At 39.1% G+C, this 23,104-nt stretch overlaps 1 protein-coding gene across 6 annotated transcripts in view; it reads right to left on the bottom strand.

Annotated features, from left to right (window-relative positions):
* HORMAD2 (HORMA domain containing 2) overlaps positions 1–20,846 on the bottom strand; it is a 94,621-nt gene extending 73,775 nt beyond the window's left edge. For 4 of the 6 annotated variants that reach the window (XM_027575178.1, XM_027575179.1, XM_027575180.1 and 1 more), the window contains exons 1-6: positions 20,713–20,833; positions 20,458–20,513; positions 12,996–13,083; positions 6,236–6,377; positions 3,472–3,535; positions 2,831–2,867 (exon numbers count right to left, since the gene is read on the bottom strand). In XM_027575178.1, coding sequence (XP_027430979.1) covers positions 2,831–2,867; positions 3,472–3,535; positions 6,236–6,377; positions 12,996–13,046 — 294 coding nt within the window. In that variant the 5' untranslated portion in view covers positions 13,047–13,083; positions 20,458–20,513; positions 20,713–20,833. Of the gene's footprint in view, positions 1–2,830; positions 2,868–3,471; positions 3,536–6,235; positions 6,378–12,995; positions 13,084–20,457; positions 20,514–20,712 lie in introns of all 6 variants that reach the window. The other 2 variants (XM_027575177.1, XM_027575181.1) reach the window with 2 other exon arrangements.
* Between the last annotated feature and the right edge of the window lie 2,258 nt (positions 20,847–23,104).

The following is a 23,104-nucleotide window of genomic DNA, read 5'->3' as shown; positions in this document are numbered from 1 at the left end:
ACATGGTTAGCAATGGTGAGAGTGATGACTTCTGGAAAGGCAGGTGGAGACTAGATCATACAGTCCTTCTCTGTGAAGGACTCTAAATTTTATTTTAAAAGCCATGGAAGATTTTCAGGCAAGAGACTGATATGATAAGACTTAGATTTCTCAGAGAATGTAGTGTGGAGTTGGAATGGTAGGAGATTAAAAATGGGAATAAGGAGACAGATTAGGAGGCTATGTACAATATAGTCTCTTCTTTATAATAATTATCTAAAAATACCTACATACTTACTTTAAAGAATTTGAGCATAATATGGACTACAAAAAAAACAGGGTAAAATCACTCAAAATTTCACAACTAGAAATAATCATCAGCTTCAACAGAAGAACATCTTTCAAGATCTCTAGATACTCAAACTTGACTTTACTCAAACTATTTTTAACACATTAATTATTTCCTAGGAGGAAATTAAGATACTAACAACTAGTCTAAGTCATCCATCTAAGGTATTATCTTTTAATCTCCCAAAACAGTAAATTTAATCGATTCAGTCATACAGGTAGTCATTTAAGTAAAATAAATCCATCAAACGAGGTAGATAAACTTTTTACATCACACTGCTCTTTTAGTACATGTAACATTGTAATTATTTAACAAGTGATGCTATTAGAGTGTGACCTCCTTGAGTGGAGGAATCACATCTTTCTCTCATTTTTGTCTCATCCAGTATTTAGGTACAATGTCTGGCACAGATTAGATAGATAAGAAAGGAAGGGGGGAGGGGAGGAAATGAAGGAAGGAGAAAAGAAAGAAGGGAAAGAACAAGAGAAGGTAGAGAGAGAGGGAGGAAGGAAGGAGAGATAAAGGGAAGGAGAAGAGGGAGGGAATGAGGGAGGAAAGAGAAAAAGAGTTAACACTTACATAGTGCTTATTATGTGCCAGGCATTGTTCTAAACATTTTAGATCAGTAGTTCTCAAAGTATGGTCCCTAGACCAGCAGTGTCAACATAACCTGAAATTTATCTGAAATGCAAATTCTCAAATCAGAAATTTTGGGATGGAGCCTGGCAATGTTTGAACAAGTCCTCCAGGTGATTCCAATGCAAGCTAACATTTGAAAACCAGTGCTTTAGATTAGTTCATTATCTCAAACAACCCTAAGAGGTTCTGTTATTATCCCCCATTTTGTATATAAAGAAACTAAGGTACCAAAAGGTAGGTACTTGCCCAAGATCACACAGGTGTTAAGTGCAGAACTGGGATTCCCTTTAGACTGATTCCAAAACTTGTGCTCTTAACTATATTGCACTGCCTCTCAATGATGGATGCTCAAGAAATGTTGCTAAATGAATGGATGGTGGAGAATGAATGAATAGTGTTCAGTATGCTGGTGGTGACCTCCTCCATTTAAACCTGTCCAAATACTAAGGGCCTTCAAAGTTCAAAAGCCATTTTCTCCCCAAGATTTCCTTCATGCTCCTTACTAGATACAACCCCTCCTTTTCCATATTCCTATCGTACACAAGCAGTATCTTTCCTTTGGCATGGCATTAATTTCTAATGAGTATTATGGGTACTTATACTTGTGATAGAGTATATATCAAAATATCTGATATTTTTACACAAAAATATCAAGCTGATGTGAAAAAAAAATCAATATTTAATAGCCTAATAGGACACAGGCACTGGCCAATCAGAATGGATGCCAACTTAGCCCAGAATCAGAAAAGATGCTAATTTAGTCTTAGCCAGGCTCCTGGAAGCTCCCCCCGCCCCGGGCCAGATGTTAACCCTTTAGTTGCTAGATTATGGATAGGTCTGGAGAGGTCCCAAAAGAGACAATGGTGAAGTGAAGGGGAGATAATGGTGGGGGTCACTCAGGGTCTCAGCAAAACAGCTATTTACCACCCGATATAGAGTATTTCAATATTTTAACAATAGTCACAGCTGGACCAGTGTATAATAGCTAATCATCAGCCACGCATATGAGTATCATTTCTCTTCTGCCATGCTCTTGAAGATCTTTGTGTGCACAAGCCCATATCTGTTTTAATTTTGTATACCTCAGTCCCCCGGGTCAGTGTTGAATAAATCATAAAAAATAACTGTTCACTGAAAAAGGAAATGTATGAGTGCAACTAAATAACCTATTACAAGGCTTATTCACCTCAAAATTCCTTATAAAGGAATAGGAATTGAGAAGGAGTTAAAAGAAGATATAGATGGGGAAAAGGAGGGGAAGCAGTGGTAGAAGGTTCATTTATATACATCCTGTCTCTTCAACTAGGACTAGAGCCTCTAATTTTTATACCCTTCATAGCAGTCTTGGGCAGCAAGAAAGATCTGATACACTTAAAATTCAAGCTGCATTTTTAAAAAATCCAAGGTACAACACTAGCTATTTGAGGGAACAGGTTATGTACATGCACCAAACATAGTTAACAAAATAACTATTATAGAATAAAAACTAATTAATTATTCAAGTCAGTTTTTTCCTTTCATATCTATGAATTGAATCACAACTATTTTGAACATATTCAATGTGCTAAATGCCAGATTCTTGTCTCCCCTGTCCCACATCCTCTGGATCTCTTCCAGTGACTTCAGAGGAAATTCTGTGGTCAAAAAGATATGCGTATGTAAAAGAGAAAAATGAAGATTTCCTTTCTAATTGATGAAAACAAGACATCAACAGGACAACAAAGACATAAAAAGAAACTTTCATAAATGCAAATGTAGGCACTAGTGCACTGTTAATACACAACAACAAAATAAAAGCTAAACTTTTTTTAAGGTATAAAAGATAAGTCTTTAATCCTGGTATAAATTTAAAAACATTCTTACGTATCTCTTTTCCAAAGCATCAAAACAACCTTGGATCCTGTCAAGAAATAAATATTTGATGTCAATTTGGACCAGATGCAAAAGCCAAAAAAATTCCAAGTATTGAACTGATTTATATATTTTGCTTTTAAGTACATTAAATTGGTAATCATTTTACCTTTCCCATTTGAACTTTTTTTTAAAACTCACAGTGTCATTTAATATGTTGATAGATCTTTATAAGTAATAGGTAAGCAATTTAAAGGTAGAGAACCACATCTTATTTTTCTTTTTGCCTCCCAGAATGTTTAGGATACTGACATGCATATGATGAGTAATCAAATTTTGACTGATATTTTTCTCTTTTTAAAATTTTTGTTATTGAAGTTGACATACAGTGTTATATTTGTTTCAGTAGTACAATATTTTATTTCTTTACAAGTCCATTTTTTCAAAAACAAAACTAAATCAGGATATTAAAATTATATTGAATAATTGCTGTAAATTTCCAGGAAATTGTGAAAAAAAAGAAGGAAAGAAGGAAGGAAGGAAAAAAAGGAAGAAAAGGTTTTAAGGAAATGATCTTACCAAATAAAGTCTTATGGGTAATTTCAGCCATGATAAAAATAATGTTAAACTTTTGTGGAATTTCAATTACTTACCATTTGATAATATGCAGTGACCCAGGACATTTTTTATCTTCTCGAAGGATTTTTAAACTGAGGTCTACAAAAACAGAAACACAGTGTATTTTCCTCTACTGAATGATTACTGTACTAAATTTGTCCATGCTAAATAAGGGTATTTCCTTTAACTATTTTATTTATATAACTTAGTTTTATAGCTTATAAAAACATTTTGAATCTCTAAATATCTACTCTAAAAATAAATCCTATGTTGAAAACTTGCTTAGTTCCAATTTTGATTATAGTTTAGCAGTCTTCCCTTCTACAATGCAGCACAACTGAGTTGACTGCACATTCAATTTGTGTCACTTCTTTGCTTCTGTTGAATTCTGAATAATAATAAGGGATTATTGAGACCATATCCATTAACCAATTTAAAACATGTACCTCAATCTCAAGTCAGTTCTCTCATATTTGTCTCTCCCTAAATGAAAATAAAGATGAAAAATTTTCCCATGGATTATTCTCAAATATTAATTTCCATCTGAAATTCAACTACCTTACTATAGTTAGAGAAGAAGAGGAAAATCATATTTAAAAGAGTTTTGGCTTAGGGGCGCCTGGGTGGCTGAGTCAGTTAAGTGTCTGCCTTCAGCTCAGGTCATGATCCCAGGGTCCTGGGATCGAGTCCCGCGTCAGGCTCCCTGCTTGGCGGAGAGCCTGCTTCTCCCTCTCCCTCTGCCTGCTGCTCTGCCTGCTTGTGTTCTCTCTATCTCTCTGTCAAATAAATAAATGGATAAAATCTTAAAAAAAAGTTTTGGCTTAGATTAGTCCAAAATCAATCACTGATTCATGTATGACTTTGCATGTCACTTCACCTTTTCATACAGTTTTCCTATCTTAAAATTGATGTTCCCTCTACCTCTACTGAGGTACATGAAAATTATTCCATGTTAGTATAATATTTAGAGATTACCAAAAAGAGAGTGACATAGAGTACTGCGCATTTTTATATGTATGTTACTTTAAGAACGAACACTGAGAGGGAGACATACAACTTCTACTAAAACTACCACAAAAAATAAAGCTATAAGTAATAGTATTACTTCTGTAGGAAGGAAGGAAGGAAGGAAGGAAGGAGAAGAAAGAAGAGGAAGGAAGGAAGGAGGAGGAAGGGAGGGAGAGGAGGGAGGGGGGAGGGAGAGGGGAGGAGAGGAGGAGGGAGGAAAGAAGGAGGAAGGAGGAAGGAGGGAAGGAAGGAGGGAAGGAAGGAAGGAAGGAAAGAAGGAAAGAAGGAGGGAAGGAAGAAGAGCGAGCCTAAAATGGAGTCACTTGTCCCCCATGAGGAGCAAACCAAGACTTAATTGCAGGAATGTAACCTTTAACCAGTGAATCTGGGATTTCCTGATCAACACTTGTGAGGTAATCTGCATGGTAGACCCCCCTCCCCCCTCCCAAGGAAGGTGACCTTGCCTGAAATAAACCTTTCTTTCTTTCTTTCACTAATGACTTCCTTGTCCTGTCCCTTTCTGCCTATAACAGTCTAACAATTTGTACTGTTCCTCAGAGCTCCTATTTGCTAGACTGGATGCTGCACTATTCATGAATCATTGAATAAAACCGATTAAATCCTCAAATGTACTCAGTTGAATTTTGTTTTTTAACATCCGCCCCCCATGCCTAGGGCAGTGACTGGCACACAATAAGCCCTTAATTAATCACCCAAACATGCCTTTTTTCCAGTTTTTTCCAATTCTGTTCCAAGCAAGGAGAAATGCTACCATGTGCTACATATAAACATATTCACTATTACAGATTTATTATCTATAGACCAAAAGAAGACATGATACAAATGAAGTTGTCATGATTGCAAATGTCATGCTTTGTATTTACAGCATACATGCATTTCAGTGATGCTAGCTAGTATAGAGGATGAATGTTAAGAAAACTCAAATTGGAAAAGGCCAAGGTATATCATTAAATACAGATGCGAGGAATTTAAAGTAAAGTTAGATCTTGAAAAATAATATCATACAAAAACATAGCTCTCTACAATTATTTTCCCAAATGATATTCCCATTTTAGTGACAAACCAGCAAGATTTTCTGAATTGTTATCACAATCCAGCTTTTTAAGCTAATAATAAGATTTTAAAAAATTGAAGAGTCTAGGTACATTTATTTTCTTTCAATACAAGACAAGGAAAGGAGCCAGAAACAGCTTGTAATAAAAAATATGATCATCAGTTTAAGACACAAGAAATAAAAGGGAGTAAAGTAGGAGACCTGCAACTGAGAAAAGAAAAGTGCTGATTAGAATAGTAATTGTCTATCCATTCTAATCAACAAATGGTTTGGCATGAATATGCTTTTCTTCCAGCATATTTATATGTGTTCACAGAAGAAGAGTTTTTCACCTGCCTCCATTAAATTGCCTCAGTGCCAAAGTATACCTCAAAGAACAACTCAAACTGAGGCAAAAGATAGTGCAAATCTACAACACCCGAATAGATTTTGAACGGCTGTTGCTTTTATAGGTATGGTTTAGAATTACCGGGCTTTATCTATAGTGATTTCTTTTCTTCTCAGTCTGTCATTTGGTATCTAGCCAGGAACTAATGCTTCCTATAAGTAAAACCACTAAACATACTGAAATTAAAATGGAAAATGAATTAGCAAATTGATCTTGAAGAACAATCCCATGACTTGGAATTAGCACACTGTGAGAATTGAAAGATTTACCCCTGCCAAGTAGAGGCAAGAGCTACAACAGTCAAGATAACTACTTGGTTAAACTTTACCATCCAAATGGCGTTCTCCATAAGAGCTCTCTGGAAACAGGCCTCTTAGATACGTTATACATGAAATAGAAGTAGCAAAAAGTTTCTTCACCATTATCAATGACTCATGCTCATTAGTGATTTGGGATGGAAAAACGGTTTCCTGGGCGAAAAAGATGAAAAAGATTAGTATTCTTTAATATATTCAGCCATCATGCCATTACCACAAATATGGGAAGATTTTTCAGGACTTCAACTCTGATACCTTTATAGGTAATCAAAAGGAAACAGGGCTTTGAAAATTGCATTAAATTTGATCTCCATAGGCAAGGCAGAGCAGAAAGGCAGGGAGAGGTACCCAAGTAATTCAAGACTAGTATAATTTATTTCACAATGATCCATGGGTTTGAGGCAAAATTAAAGTTTTACTATGATTACATAATCTCCTTCCCTTTCACACACTCCTCAGAATGCAATTCAATCTGTCTTTTATAACCTCCATTCTATACTATTCTCTCCAAAGTCAAGTATATCCTATCGTTGACCTCTTCTGTCCTTTGTACTGTGTAACTTCTCTGCAGTGTTTGACACTTTTTTTTTTAAAGATTTTATTTATTTCTTTGAGAGAGAGAGAGCATGAGAGGGGAGAGGGTCAGAGGGAGAAGCAGACTCCCTGCTGAGTTGGGAGCCTGATGTGGGATTTGATCCTGGAACTCCGGGACCATGACCTGAGCCGAAGGCCGTCACTTAACCAACTGAACCACCCAGGTGCCCAGTGTTTGACACTTTTGCCCACACTTTCCCTCTTCTCTTTCAGCTGCCATAACACTGTTTTCTTTTGATTTTTTCACCCATCCCCCATATCTATCTCAATTTCTTTCATTTTTTCCAGTTTTTTCTGCCCTTTAAACATTTAAATTCTATCTTTAGTCCTTTTCTCTTCTTGGGTAATCTCATCTAGTCTCACTGCTTCAGCTATAGCCTCTACAGGGTGTTCCGAGCCCCATTTCTATGTTTCTGTTCTGTGAACCTCTGCACCTAGACCACTTTGTAGACCCCTCAAAACTCAGCTTATCTCTATTACCTTTCATCGAAACCTGATCCGAAATTTCATTGTCAGACAAATGAATCAGCCTCCACGCCAATCATTCAGGGTAGAAGTAGAGTTGTCTTTGGCTTCCCTTTTTATTTCATACCCCATTTCCAATCACTAAACCCTATAATTCTCTCTAAAGGAGTTCTCAAATGTATTTTCTCCTTTCCCTTCTGTCACTGCCATACTCACTTCTACCCTTTATTACTGCTGTAGCCCCTGATCTTCCTGCCAACAGTTCCTTTCATTCACTCTGTCCTTCATATTACCATCACTATTAACTTTAAAAAATACAAATCTTATTATGACATGACTATTGTTCATGTAAGATAGATTTCAAGTACCTTTGTGTGGCATTTGAGAACTATCAAAGTCTTATCCTTGCCTAACTCCGCTGCCTCATCTGCCACACACCACCCCCCCCCGCCCCTATTCCCTATCAGCTCCTATGTACCTTACTCTAGTTATGTGGAGCTACTATTCATTTACTATTCTACTACCATGTATCTCCATACTTCTGTGCTTTGCTTAAGCTAGAGTTCTGCAGAATATTAAGGTTCTATAAAATGTCAGATAGCCTTCCACAAAATGTATCAACGTTAACAATAGTTTCCTTCTAAATTTTATACATGTATATGTATGATATATTGAAAATGTATACAGTTATTCTTAAATGACTGGATAGTCTGACCTAAGAAATGGTGTGCCATATTAGGAATGTTGTAAGACAGTGACAGATGCATGAATTTTACTTCAGTGTATAAAAATTGTCTAGGGGCACCTGGGTGGCACGGCTGGGTGAGCATCCAACTCTTGGTTTTGGCTTAGGTTGTGGTTTCGGGGTTGTGGGATCAAGCCCCTCATTGGGCTCCACATGAATCCCTTTGGGATTCTCTCTTCTTCTCCCTCTGCCCCTCCTCACCCTGCTCTCTCTCTAAAATGGATAAATAAATATTAAAAATAAAAGAATTGTCTGCCAAATAAAATATAGAATATTTGCTGATAGTTTATTTTGCATCTTGAGTTATCATTTCAACATGTTTGTCATATTCAGTATTTACTGTGTACATGTATAAAAATAAAAATAAAAATTTGACCATTTTTGTCACAATTAGTCTGAGACTGCTTTTTGCTCTCTTATTTAATCCAAGCACAAAATATGTCTCATGAACTCCAGCTGGTATTGTGTCAATACATTTTCATTTTAAAGTATTTTCCAAATATTGATGAATTAGATTATAATAAACTTAAGAACTTCTGTTCAAATCAGGCAACTTGCATGGGAGAAGATAGTCTCAATATATACATCTGCAAAGGACTCATATCCAGGATATATGAAGAACTCCTAAACTTCACTAAAAAAGACAGACAACCAAAAAGAAAAATAGAGACAAAAGACTTGAATAGACACTTCACAAAACAGGATATCCAAATGTCCAATAAATAGGGCTCAAATGGGGCATCAGTGTAGCTCTTGATTAAGCGTCCGACTCTTGATTTCAGCTCAGGTCCTGATCTCAGGGTTGTGAGATCAAGCCCCATAACGGTCTCTGTGCTGGGTATAGAGCCTGCTTGGGATTCTTTCTCTCCTGCTCTCTACCCCTCCCCCACCCTAAAAAAAACAGTGCTCAAACTTCATCAGGGACATGCCCATTAAAACCACAATGAGGGGGCGCCTGGGTGGCTCAGTCGTTAAGCATCTGCCTTCGGCTCAGGTCGTGATCCCAGGGTCCTGGGATCGAGTCCCACATTGGGCTCCCTGCTCCGCGGGGAAGCCTGCTTCTCTCCCTCCTACTCCCCCTGCTTGTGTTCCCTCTCTCGCTATGTCTCTCTCTGTCAAATAAATAAATAAAATCTTAAAAAAAAAAAAAAAACACAATGAGGGGTGTCTGGGTGGCTCAGTCGGTTAGGCGTCTGCCTTTGGCTCAGGTCATGATCCCAGGGTCCTGGGATCAAGCCCCACGTCGGGCTCCCTGCTCAGCAGAGAGCCTGCTTCTCCCTCTCCCTCTGCCTGCCGCTCTGCCTATCTGTGCTCTCTCTCTGTGTCTGTCAAATAAATAAATAAAATGTTAAAAAAAAAACCCACAATGAAATAATACTACACACCTAACAAAATGGCTAAAATTTTTAAAAATCAGAAAATACCAAATGTTGATAAAGATGTGAATCAGTCAAAACTTTTAAACACTGGTTATAGGAGCATAATAAGTGGGTACAACCTCTTTGGAAAATTTGCTCAGTGGTATCTACTAAAGCTAAATATATACATATTCTATGACCCATATTTCACTCATAGGTATACACCTGACAGATATGCATACATATGCTCACTAAAAGCACATTCATAACAGCATTATTTGTAATGGACCCAAAATGGAAACTACTCAAATGCCCATCAACAAAAAAATGGATAAAAAATTGTAATATATTCCCACAATGGAATACTATATAGAAATGAGAATGAATGATCTATAACTATACTTAACAATACTGATGATTCTCATACATAAATCTTAACAGTACTGATGATTCTCATACATTAAAGAGACCAGATACAAATGACTACTACTGATTTCATTTATAGAAAATACAAAAGTAGGTGAAACTACTACTTCTATGCTGTCAGAAGTTAGGATGGTTAAGTCTCTGATTATCTTAATCAAATTCAGAGGTCTTTTTACTATACTACACAGTTTCAGCCGTTGAAGTTTTAATAATTCTGTTATGTAGAGAAGGGTACTACCCACAAATATGCTTTTGATGAAGAAGAACTCCCAAAAAGTTTTTTTCTTTCTTTTTTTTAATGTATTTAAGTAATCTCTACACCCAATGTGGGGCTCGAACTCATGACCCCAAGACCAAGAGTCACGTTTTTTTTTTCTTAAGATTTCATCCATTTATTTGACAGAGAGAGACACAGTGAGAGAGGGAACACAAGCAGGGGGAGTGAGAGGAGGAGAAGCAGGCTTCCCGCCAAGCAGGGAGCTTGATGCGGGGCTCGATCCCAGAATCCTGGGATCACGACCTGAGCCGAAGGCAGACGCTTAACCATCTGAGCCACCCAGGTGCCCCAAGTCACATGCTCTTCTAACTGAGCCAGTCATGTAACCCCCCAAAAGTTTTTCTTTTTTTTAAGATTTATTTATTTATTTATTGGGGGGGAGGGGCAGAGGAAGAGAGAGAATCTCAAGCAGACCCAACACAGGGCTCAATCTCACAACCGTGAGATCATGACCTGAGCCAAAACTGAGTCATATGCTTAACCAACTGAACCACCCAGGCACCCCTCAAAAAACTTTCTATATCTATACCCCAAAGACATTCTAGATCTTTGCTAGATTTTGCTGTATAAGCTTTGTTCTTCTTTGGTATACCACATAGTGGCAATGAATGATCAGACTATATTATATTTAGTTGTTAAAAATATATAATAAAATTATTACTCTTGCATGTATGAAAGGAACTTTGGAGACAAATCAGTATGGATCTGAAAAGGCAGGTTAAGAAATTTATGCTTTATTCTGCAATCAATGGAAAGTCAGTGGATTTGATCAGGAGAGTGAATAAAATAACTGTTTTAGGAATATTAAGCTATAGTAGAAGTAGGAAAAACTGAAGCTGAAGGAGCATTAGGTGTGTATGTGGTGTGCATGTTGTGTATCACATGCATTTAAAATTTTACAGAAAATTGTTTTTTGTACCCACAGATCCTGAGAAATTAAGGTTCTTTTGAGTAATTGGGTAATAGCTGGCATGGCATGCATATATAGTAACTTACTGAAAACTTGCCAAAACTTAGAGGCAATACTTGAATAATAACCATTTGTAAAATTAAATAACCTAAAGTATAAATACATTTATTTTTAATATAGGATCTAAAAGGCCATTTGTAGTAATGAAGATCAATAGTTGGAAAAGCCCTCTAGAGTTCTGTTATTTCTCTATACTCCAGGGATTTTTTTTTCCTTAGCTCAACTGATCTAATACTTTAAGGGTCATCATTGATGTTTTTATAAATGTCTAATACATGAAAATACTATGACTTGATAATAGAAAACACTATTATAAATTATTTTAACAAGATAGTGTGCTAATGACATAAGTGATGTTTGACAGCTTGGCTGTCAAGTTACATGACCCAAGACAAGTCACTTTACTTCTCTGCACTTCAGTTTCCTCCTTAATGTGAGGTTTAATTGAAATAATAATATAAAGCCCTTGGCACAGTGCCCAGTACGTGGTACGTGCTGAATAAATGTTAGCTTTTATAATTGTTATTATTGTTAAGTATTAAATAGCAAAATCATAGTCACTTAAAATTTCCTGGGAAAAGCAGTTAATATAATCCAAACTACAAAGATCTGTTTACATCAAAAAATCAATTTGTTAATTTGCAGTGAGAAAAATAACTACCAAACTGATTGCAATTCATACACCCAGCTCAGCATTCTGTACCCCTGCCCCCCCACAAAGAAGGAAGCCCACTTAGGAGACCAAATGAGAACAGGAATCTAGTGAGTATACTGAATTTGAGCCAGAAAGATGACTGCTTTCTCTCTGCCCTAATTCTCCTTCAACCTGAATCTTGCCCCTGTTTTTGCTACAGCTTAATATTCCTAAAACAATCATTTTATCCACTCTCCTGATCAAGCCTGCTGTCTACTGATTAAAGAATAAAGCATAAATTCCTTAGCTTGGCTTTTAAGATCCATATTAATTTGTTCCCAAAGTTCCTATTCAACTTTATTTCCTACTTCTGTCCAACATGATGTCTCTCAACTCCAATAAGGATAGGTTCTTCATTATTTTCTAAAATATGCCATGTTCATTTCTCATTTTGAGCCAAGGCACATTGGTAGGTTTTCCTCATAGAATTCTCTTCTCTTTCTTCTACTCAAATCCTTTGTATTATTCAAAGTCCACCTTAAGTCACATTTCCTTCATGAGTAATACACAAACCATACAAAATCTCTAAATTCCTATAATTTGTATTGCTTTACTCTTTTTCACATATATGTAATACATATACTGCTTTGTATATTGGCTTAACTCCTCTAAATCGTATTTCCCTTATCAGATTCTAAACTTCTAGAAGATAAAGATTTTTTTATTCTCTCAGAGAATTACACCATATTATATATAGACACACACATATATGTAAATATATATATTATACAATATTAAGCTCTCAATTAATAAATGAACAATTCATTAATGAATGTCTTGGGGCAAGACAAACTTGCCCTTGTGAACCCAGAAAGATTACTTGGCTCTGGCATGCTCCCCTAGGGGCCCAGCCTCCAAGTTCCTCTCTGTGTTCTCTCCTCAGTTCTTATAATTACATCACAGTGCCTATCAGAAATTTCCTAATTGCTTCATAGTAAATGTCTAACAAAAAAACCATTCTCTTTAAACATCTTTTTTTGTTTCTGATTTCTTTCACTCTAGAAAATCTAAATATATAAACATGAAATAAGCACCCAGTAAGTTACTCTGTAGGAATGTATTCTAACTTCTAGAACATTCCCGGCCCATTACGCAGTTAAAATGTAGATATACTCTGACAAAATATTATGTGCCAATTAACTGATAAAACTGCTGTTTTAAAAAAACACCAAAGATTAAAGTCATGATTCTGAAGTAACTCACTAAATAGCCATTGATTTTCTTTTAATTCTTAGTAATTACCTTAGATGTTTTGTGAATTTTGATAGAGTGAGAGAGCTGAGCAGTGGCCATTGTAGTAATGTATCAGGATTCTTTTAACAGGTCAAACCTGTGGGGGTGAAAAAAAAATTAGAGGCTTTGCCCCGACATAATCCTTTTTGTGAATTTTCCAAAGAAGAACTACATAATTAGCATTTGACTGTATTCTTTGGAAAATCAGTTTAATAAACATTTTTATCTCCAATACCCGTTTTCTATGAATTTGGCATAAATTCTCTGGATTGGTTTTTTCAACCACCCAGTGAGAATTTAAGTTAATTTGCTTGTTCCCAAATCCATTTGGAGGAGAAAAATAAATTGTAAATGACCTAAAGATTTAACAATGTATTTTATTCATCCTCGTTATTCCCCTAGAGTGCAACTGTGCTCTGTATATAGCAGGGGCTCAAAAACATTTCTTGAATTAACTTTACGGGTTATTGTTGTTTTTTTTAAGATTTTATTTATTTGACAGAGAGAGACACAGCGAGAGAGGGAACACAAGCAGAGGGAGTGGGAGAGGGAGAAGCAGGCTTCCCGGCGCGAGCAGGGAGCCCGATGCGGGGCTCGATCCCAGGACCCTGGGATCATGACCTGAGCCGAAGGCAGCCGCTTAACGACTGATCCACCCAGGCACCCCGGGTTATTGGTTTTTAAAGGTAACTCAAAAGTTAAAATTTATACTTCACACCATTCCCCAAAAATGGAAGATGATAATGTTGGTGAAGATGTGAAGAAATTGGAACCCTTGTGCATTGCTGGTGGGAATCTTATAGCTTCTGTAAAAAATAGTATGGCAGCTCCTCAAAAAGTTAAACAGAATTACCATATTGATCAGCAATTCCACTTCTAGGTATAGACCCAAAAGAACTGAAAGCAGGGATTCAAACAGATACTTGTACACCAATGTTCACAGCAGTATTATTTAAAATATCTAAAAGGTTGAAATAACCCAAATGTCCATCAACAGTTAAATGGATTTTTTAAATGTGGTATAGACAATGATATATACAGGCCTTAAAAAGGAATGACATTCTGATACATGCTATAACATGGATGAAACTTGAAAACATTATGCTAAGTGAAATAAGTCAGACACAAAAGAACAAATATTGCATGATTTCATGCAATGAAATCTGCCTTATATGAGGCAGATGTACCTAAAGTAGTCAACTTCATAGAAACAGAAGGAATAGAAGTTACAAAGAGCTGGAGGGTGGAAGGAATTGGGTGTTTAAAAACGACAGAGTTTCAGGCACCTGGGTGGCTCAGTCGTTAAGTGTCTGCCTTTGGCTCAGGTCATGATCCCGGGGTCCTGGGATCGAGTCCCACCTCAGGCTCCCTGCTGGGCAGGAAGCCGGCTTCTCCCTCTCCCACTCCCTCTGCTTGTGTTCCTGCTCTCGCTATCTCTCTGTCAAATAAATAAATAAAATCTTAAAAAAAAAATAAAAAGCACAGAGTTTCTGTTCAGGATGACAATATTTTTCCAGGAATGGATAATAGTGATGGTTGCACAACACCATGAATGCACTTAGTACCACTGAACTGTACACTTGAGAACGGGTGAGGTGGTGAATTTTATGCATACTTTAACTCAATAAAAATGTTAATGTTAAAAATACATCTAGTTTTGGGGAACCTGGCTGGCTCGGTTGGTAGAGCATGTGACCCTTGATCTTGGGGTCATGGGTTCAAACCCCACATTAGGGGTAGAGTTTACTAAAAAAAATCAATAAATAAAACAGAGGGACTTTAAGTCATAAAAAATACATCCAGTTTTCACTTCTATTGCTTCACTAGCATAAAAAAATAGAAGCAAATTTCCCTTTTTCTTTCCAAAGACCTTAATTTAATTTATACTGGGGCTTCTTTTCAATGTTTTATGGAGTTCTGACCAAAGTATTTGTAAAATAACCCATCTAAAGTAATTCCATTCTGGATCACCCAGGATAGCATGTGACCTTTTTTGTTGTATAGATTAATGCAAGATTCTGGATGATTTTGCAAATAAAAGAAGGCAGAATTATTTGAGGACACTGCCACAAGATGGTGATAGAGATTATAAACAAGTAATTTCTCTCAAATTACTTCTTCAGAGCAACACTAGGGGACAGTGTTTTACAATATCTTATAGGACACTGAAAACCACCTAATAGTCCTTCAGTCCTTAAAGATTCCAAAGTATCTTTTGTTGACTTCAGAATATAACCTTCATTTCTGTGTATAACCTTCAAATCTGACTCAACACATCAATTGCCTGCCTTAAAACTTCAGAAATAAAATGAGCAAAAAGAGTTTAAGCTCTAGTTCTGGCCCATTAAGCCATGTAAACGACCCCCTACTGGAGTAGTTATTAGCCTTAGAGATAATAAATAATAAAAAGAAGAGTTTTTAAATAGATTCTATATTGATTTTTTTTTCTTAAGTAGGCTCCACGCCCACTGTGGAGCCCAATGCAGGGCTTGAACTCACAACCCTGAGATCAAGACCCTGAGATCAAGACCTGAGCTGAGATAAAAAGTCAGGCCCTTAACCAACTAAGCCATTTACGAACCCCACTACATTGTTTGTTTGTTTTTCTCTATGGGGATGCCTGGCTGGCTCAGTAAGTGGAGCATGCAGTTCTTGATCTTGGGGTTGTGAGTTCAAGTCCCACATTGGGTATAGAGATTAAATAAATAAACTTAAAAAAATTTTTTGGGCGCCTCAGTGGCTCAGTTGGTTAAGCGACTGCCTTCAGCTCAGGTCATGATCCCAGAGTCCCGGGATCGAGTCCCGCATAGGGCTCCCTGCTCCGCAGGGAGTCGGCTCCTCCCTCTGACCCTACCCCCTCTTGTGCTCTCTCTCTCACTCTCGCTCTCAAATAAACAAAAAAATAAATAAAAATAAATAATTAAAAAAGAATCAGCAGAAGGTGATTAAAAAATATTTTTTTTTGTATGATCATAAGACATTCTGATGGCATTTCTAGAAAACCAAGCCCTGTGGTGCCTGGGTGGCAAAGTCAGTTAATATCTGCCTTCTGCTCAGGTCATGATCCCAGGGTCCTGGGATCGAGCCCCACATCAGGCTCCCTGCTCCGCGGGATGCTTGCTTCTCCCTCTCCCACTCCCCCTGCTTGTGTTCCCTCTCTCGCTGTGTCTCTCTCTGTCAAATAAATAAATAAAATCTTCAAAAAAAATAAAAATCTTATGTTAGTATTTGAACTCCTAGTTTTCTTCCAGCCTTCCAGTTGTTCCTTCTCATTGTCTACTTCAAACTTTTTCCCCTGCCCATTTCTTAGTGTTTGGTGTTCAGGGTTCTGTACTAGGAGCTCCTTTTTTTTTTTCTTACTTCTAAACACACTCCCTGGATGAACAAATACATTTCCATTGTTTCAATTACTATATCTATTCTAATGATTCTTATATGTCAGAAGCCCAGGCCTCTCTGGGGAGTTAGAGATCTGTACCTCTATGAGACAGTTCCACTTTGACGTTCCCAACACATCTAAATGTCACTTCTTTTCCCCCAAAACCTATTTCTGTTCCCTAGCTCAGTAAATGACATCATCAAATACCTAACTGCTCAAGCCTAAAAACTATGACTCAATCCTGACCCTCCCTCACTTCCGCATCCAGTCTCCTTACTATTTATCAAATGTGTCCATTCCTCACTTTACACATGTTGTTGTTATCTCTGCTTAGATGAGATTAGCCTCATCTTTTGCCTGGACTGCTACAACCACCAGTCTGCCCGTCACTGATTCTGCCCTTCTCCAGTCTGTCTTTTGTATTGCAGCCAGAGTTTCCTTTTTAAATTGCAAACTTGATTATGTAACTTTGTAGACTGAAATTCTTCAATGGCTCCCCACTGCCCTCAGGATAAAATCCAAACTCCTTACCATGGTTTCAAGATCTGGCTCATGCCTCCTTAGGCACATCTCTAACCATTTTCCCTTACACTTTTATGCATCAGTTATTCTTATCAACATTAGTTACCCTACACCATATTCTCTCCAGCTTTCAGGCTTTAGCAATAATCCTTCTGCCTGAAACCTTCTCCATTCTCAATACCCACTTATCTCCTAGATTTGGCTTAGTATAGTGTTCTCAAGGAACTATTTCCTTATTCACCACCACCACCAAGTTGTTATATGCCCACTGTAACATATACAGTATCATGGTTGCATTTAAGTATCCATCCCACCCTGTGAGCTAACATGAGGGTAAAGTTGTGTCTGTCTAGCTCATTCTTTATTTTTTCAAGTTTTTTTTAAAAGGTACAATTTAGGGGTGCCTGGGTGGCTGTCTTTAAGCATCTGCCTTCGGCTCAGGTCATGATCCCAGGGTCCTGGGATCAAGCCCTGCATCGGGCTCCCTGCTTGGTGGGAAGCCTGCTTCTCCCTCTCCCACTCCCCCTGCTTGTGTTCCCTCTCTCGCTGTGTCTCTCTCTGTCAAATAAATAAATAAATAATCTAAAAAAAAAGTACAATTTAGTGGGTTTTAGTATATTCACAGTTTTGCAACCATCACTAATTGTAGTCATTACCAATGACTCCCCAGTCTCCCCTCCCCCTGCCCCCTGCAACTACTAATCTACGTTTCATCTCTATGGATTTGCCTATTCTGGACTTTTCATATAAATGGAATCATGTAGGGACACCTGAGTGGCTTAGTGGGTTAAATGCCTGCGTTTGACTCAGGTCATGATCCCAGAGTCCTGGGATCGAGTCCCATATCGAGGTCCTTGCTCTCCCTGCTTGTGCGTGCTCTCTGACAAGTAAATAAATAAAATCTTTAAAAAGAAAATGAAATCATGTAATATATGACCTTTTATGTCTCGTTCAGCTCATTCTTGAATCCTCAGCACCATTACAAAATAGATGCTCAATAAACATTTGCTGAATCAGTAGAGAAGTAATACAAGAACAAGTATTAAGTGTCTAGAAAAGAATCACAGAATATTAGAGATAGAAGGAGCTTTAAATGTCATCTAGTCCAAACATCTAATTTTCTAGATGAGGAAATCAAGGTCCAGAGAAGTCAACTGACTTACTCAGGGTCAAACACTTAGTGGCAGAATTGAGAATAAAACTCAAGAAATTTTGACTCACGATTTAGGGGTTTTTCTACAATGACTCCCTAAAGTGAAATTCCTTTTTGCTTTCATTCCATTTAAAATGATGCACTACCAGTGCCTTCCTAGTTGTGGAGCTTGCTTGTGTATTTCTAAACACAGTAGTGTCTTTTTCTGTTGTTCTAGAATGAGCTTGCTTTAGAAAAGCAAAACATATCTAAATATATATATATTTTAAATAGCCAGACTCTTTTTAACCTTTAATTATTCTGTTGCTACTGTTGTTTTCTCTTTGAGCAGGTGTTTTGTGGAAGTCTCCTATTCAAGTACAAACTCTGCTTAATTTTGAAACCTCACAAGCTGACAGCCCCAGGAGGTATGACAGTACAGATAATGCACTCTCAGAGAATAACTGTGATTTTTTTTATCACTTTTTTCTAACTCATTATCTAAAAGCCTAGGAGAGATTTCATAATTACAGATTTTAAGAACAGAACTCTAACTTTCAAATGTCTTTCATTTATACATTTGCTTGCATATTTGACCCACAAACATCTGAAATTTCACAGGGCATCAATAGCATTCACTTTTATACTTGATATCTCCACTCTGTGACAAGAATTATGATCTTGAGAAGAGGTAAGATATCTGTGCTTGGGGCGCCTGGGTGGCTCAGTCGTTAAATGTCTGCCTTCAGCTCAGGTCATGGTCCCGGGGTCCTGGAATCGAGCCCCACATCGGGCTCCCTGCTCCACAGGAAGCCTGCTTCTCTCCCCTCCCCTCCCCCTGCTTGTGTTCCCTCTCTCACTGTCTCTGTCAAATAAATAAAAATCTTTTAAAAAGAAAAGATATCTGTGCTTTCTCAGATAAAGACTCATGCTAGGCTTACCTCTTAACCTACATCTCAACTGCCCTATTTAAAATGGTGACACAATTGCTTACTACTTTACCCTTGTATGTGTGAATCCAAGATTCAGATAAAGATTAACCAGCTATTGTTCAGCATATTAAAGCCTAAGCCACTCCCCGCCCCCTGCCTTTGGCCATTCTGAGTGAAGTAAAAACCAGTTTTATTATGTTTGCACAAAGACAATAATACTTTAATGCTCCCCACCCATCTTTCCCAATCTTCCCAAACCATTTTTTTTTTTAACAAGAAAATCCCCTTTCTATCAAATGAACAATATCTAATCGCTGGATTCTAAAATGCAACTAGATGACCTTTCTTGCCTGATATGAATGATGACTTTACACAAAGAAAGTACATTTTGACATAAATGGGCTTAGCATCATAGAATTGGAAGGGAAAGGAGAAACAGATAATCCAATTCCTTCATTTTTAAAGAAAAGGAAAGTCAATTTAGTGGAGGAAGGACAGTCTTTTTAACAAATGGTACTGGAATGATAGGACATTCATAGGCCAAAACAAAACAAAACACCCAAAAACAAAAAAACAAAAACCTCTCAACCTAAATCTCGCACTGTATACCAATATTAATTCAAAATGAGTCATGGATTTAAATGTAAAAATATAAAACTATAAAGAAGAGGAAAGTGAAGTCCAACAAAAGAACTTGGTTTGTCAAAGGTCACCCCAGTTACTCAAAGGCTTCAGAGTTTGCTTCCATAAGTTATTATTCACCATTTTAACAAATCCCATCTGGCTCTGATAATTCCCTTTCTCCACGCTCACTCAGAGTAAATGGTTTCACTATATTAACTGGATATTTGTTCATGCTCTTTTGTTTTTTTTAATATCTTCTTCGGGCTACTTCGATTATTATTCATTCAACATTTACTGGGTGACTACAATGTGCCAGGCATCATGTAGGATTGCAAAGATGCAAAATACTGCTCACATCTCAAGAGATAGACGATCCAATGGGGGAGAAATTAGACTCAGCCTAATTTAAATCAGACTCCTTTAGGGGCAAGAACCGTGCTTTATCTTCGTTTTCACCAGGCAAGTGCACGGTGTACTGCACACCCCCGTCCCATGCTCTGCACACCTGAACACATGTTGGTGATTGGCTAATCTTGCATTTCCAAGGCACTTTCTCCCCCTGTACTGTTTGGGGAACTAAAGTCCGTGGAAATTAAACGGCACGTTCTGGAAAAGGTAGCAAAGGAGCCGAGGTCATTCCGTGGGGACCAATCCCCAGCTCTGTCATCTCTTGGTCTGCGCCAGGCATTGATTCTGGCAAAACACCTCCATGACTGGAGAAAACCTGATCTAGCCAAGATCACCCCCAAAGCTCCACTTCCGACCCCCAGCAATACACAGAAGTCGTTGGCCTGACCCACTGCTTGGCCCCTAATTACCGCTGTTGCTTCCTCACCAAAACTCATTCCTTCTTTCCCACAGAAATCTGAATTCAAGAGCTACCTTTGATAGCGGGAATGCGGGTGTTCCCACTACGATTCTCTCCACTTCTTTTTTTCCTGTTATAGGGTAAAATTTTCAAAATCGAACGCTGAGGGCGGGAGTAGAGGGAGGGGGTGGGGTGCTATCTAGAAGCTTCCCTTTCTCTTTTTCCTCAGCCCCCGCCTTCCCCTTTCTCCTCAGAGTACCTCGAGCCTCAGCGAAATACTTTCAAATCAAACTTAAAGCCTCAAGGAAAAGAAAAGAAAAAAAATTAACCTAAGCCTAGGAAACTGACGATGCTCAAGCGCTCTTTCCCCGGAGACGTTTCGTCTGGACAGCCCTCATCTCAGCTCGTCGACGCCTCTCACAGAAGGGTGGGTACCCAACGGCCTTTTCCAGCCCAAACCCTCTCAGGCTCATGAAGAGTCAACAGGCCTTTTTTGGGCGGGACGAAACGCTTCCTCATGAATAATTCATGACCTCTCCGCGCCTGCCTGGGCGGTCCGCCCCGTTCGGCTTCATGAATATGCAAAAAGAGGCGAGCGGCCGCTAACGGACCCCTGGTGGGCCCGGCCCCCCTCAGCGTCGGCGTCCTCTGCGCCCCGCCTCCTTCGCCCTTTTTTCGCAGGCCACATGCCTTCGGGTCGCCGGAGCAGCGTCCTCTACTGCCGCCTTTCTCGCCCTTCCGAGGGCTGGCCCCGCGCTCCCGGGCCTGAGGGACCCATGCCGGGCTCGCGGCGCCGCCCACAGACCCCGACGGGGCCTTCCGCTCCGCCTCGGCAACCGGTACGTCGAGGACAGCCTGCCGTAGATCTTGCTGAGGAGACGCTTGAAGGCCCAGGTGAGGCGGCGGCGGAGGTCCTCGCGGGCCGCGGGCGGGGCCAGGTGAGAGCCTGGGACCCGGACTGGGGCGAGGGGGTGGGGCAGAGAGGTCTGAAGCCAGCGCAGGGAGGCATCTGGGAGAAGCATCTAGAGCTTTGGGGAACGGGTGTCAATGCGGAAGTCGGCAGCGGGAGCTAGAGATCTAGAGACAGAGGTTTTAATCCTTGAGGCATCTCCACTTCTTCCCTAGCATGGACCCCACTTTGCATTATTTTGAACATCGATTTGTAATTAGGCAAGTGAAACCTGAGTTTGTTCTCCTCTTCCACTGCCCCTAGTCGCAGTCCCTTCCGTACAGGTGACCCCCGTGAGCAGTTGGGTGGTGGGTTTCCTCAGATCCTTTCCCGCGCGTTCAGGGACAAATTCACTACCTTGTGGAGCTTTTCAGAGGTTCACGGAGTCCCTTGAATCTCTGCGATGAGATTTCTTAGAGAGTGGATGAAGCATGGGGCCGCTTGTAACCTGTTTTTGTTTCTGCAGTAAAGGAAAAAAGATCCAAGTTGCTAAAAACATGAGTTAATAACATAATGACGAAAACCATAATTTGGACTGTAATAGTTCTTTTTCTTTTAAGATTTATTTATTTATTTTGAGAGAGTGAGAATGAGAGAGAGAAAGTACATGAGAGGGGGGAGGGTTAGAGGGAGAAGCGGGCTCCTCACTGAGCGGGGAGCCCGATGCGGGACTCGATCCCGGGATCGGGACCTGAGCCAAAGGCAGTCGCTTAACCAACTGAGCCACCCAGGTGCTCTGGGTTGTAATAGTTCTTTAGTGCAGGTTTTCTCAGCCTTCGCAGTGGTACTCTCCTTGCCAAATTGTGACAACCCCAAATACCTCCAGATGTAGTCAGGTGTCCCCTGAGGGGCAAAATCGCCCTTGGTTGAGAATGACTGCCTTAATCCTAAACGTTCCAGAAGTAATTGCTCTTTAAGGTCCAACCTGGTAGATGGTCTCTCTGCTCCAGCCCTTTCGGCATCAGTATTTACCCACTTCCCTCTGGAGGGTCCTTCCATGCTGACTGTCCTCATTCTCATCTGCCCTCAAGTCTCAGCTTCGCTTTCTCCTCAACCCTATGCTAATGAAAGTTCATCCCACCCCAACCTGCACACAAACACAGTTATTGTTTCTCATTACTATTGTTGTAGTTATTGTCTCTCATTACTATTGTTTTCCTTCCTAAAACTTATAGCTGTCTGGATTTCATTTATTTGTTAATCTGTTTTTCTTCACCACCGAGAATGCAGGTAAGCTTTATTAGAGGCCTGATCTGTCTGGGTCACTCCAAGATCCTCAGTGCCCAGCACAGTGCCTGGTACACAGAGATCACTCAGTAAACATTGGTAAATTCCTCTCTTCCTCCTAAGAGCTTCTGTGGAGTTTCTCCTACTCCTTGTGACCTTTGTTTAGAACTTGAATGGATGAATGAGCACCTAGAAGCTATGGGTAAGTCTTCACTTTTCCCACTGATTTATCCACTCCTTGAGGGCAGAAGCTGTCCTTTATTATGTTCATTGAAGGTATTCGTATAATTGAATGAACCAGTCTATGACTTAAGGAACAATATTAGACAATGAAAAATTGATAGTGCCACAGGGGGCTTTAGAAATTATTAGTCTAGTCCCTTACTTTACAGATGAGAGTTTTAAGTAATTCGTGCACGGTCCCTACGCTTGTTAAGAGACCAAGTCACAAGTAGAACCCATGGTCTCACACCTTTCATTTCAAGGATCTTTTCTAATCTCTGGCCAGGCTAGTTTCTGATTACTTTTCTGTGAAGCTGACTTAC

The sequence above is a fragment of the Zalophus californianus genome, chromosome 14 (assembly GCF_009762305.2).
Source record: "Zalophus californianus isolate mZalCal1 chromosome 14, mZalCal1.pri.v2, whole genome shotgun sequence".
Lineage (NCBI taxonomy): Eukaryota > Metazoa > Chordata > Mammalia > Carnivora > Otariidae > Zalophus > Zalophus californianus.
The sequence above is the reverse complement of the archived record's forward strand: the minus strand, read 5'-3'. Positions and strand labels throughout refer to the sequence as shown.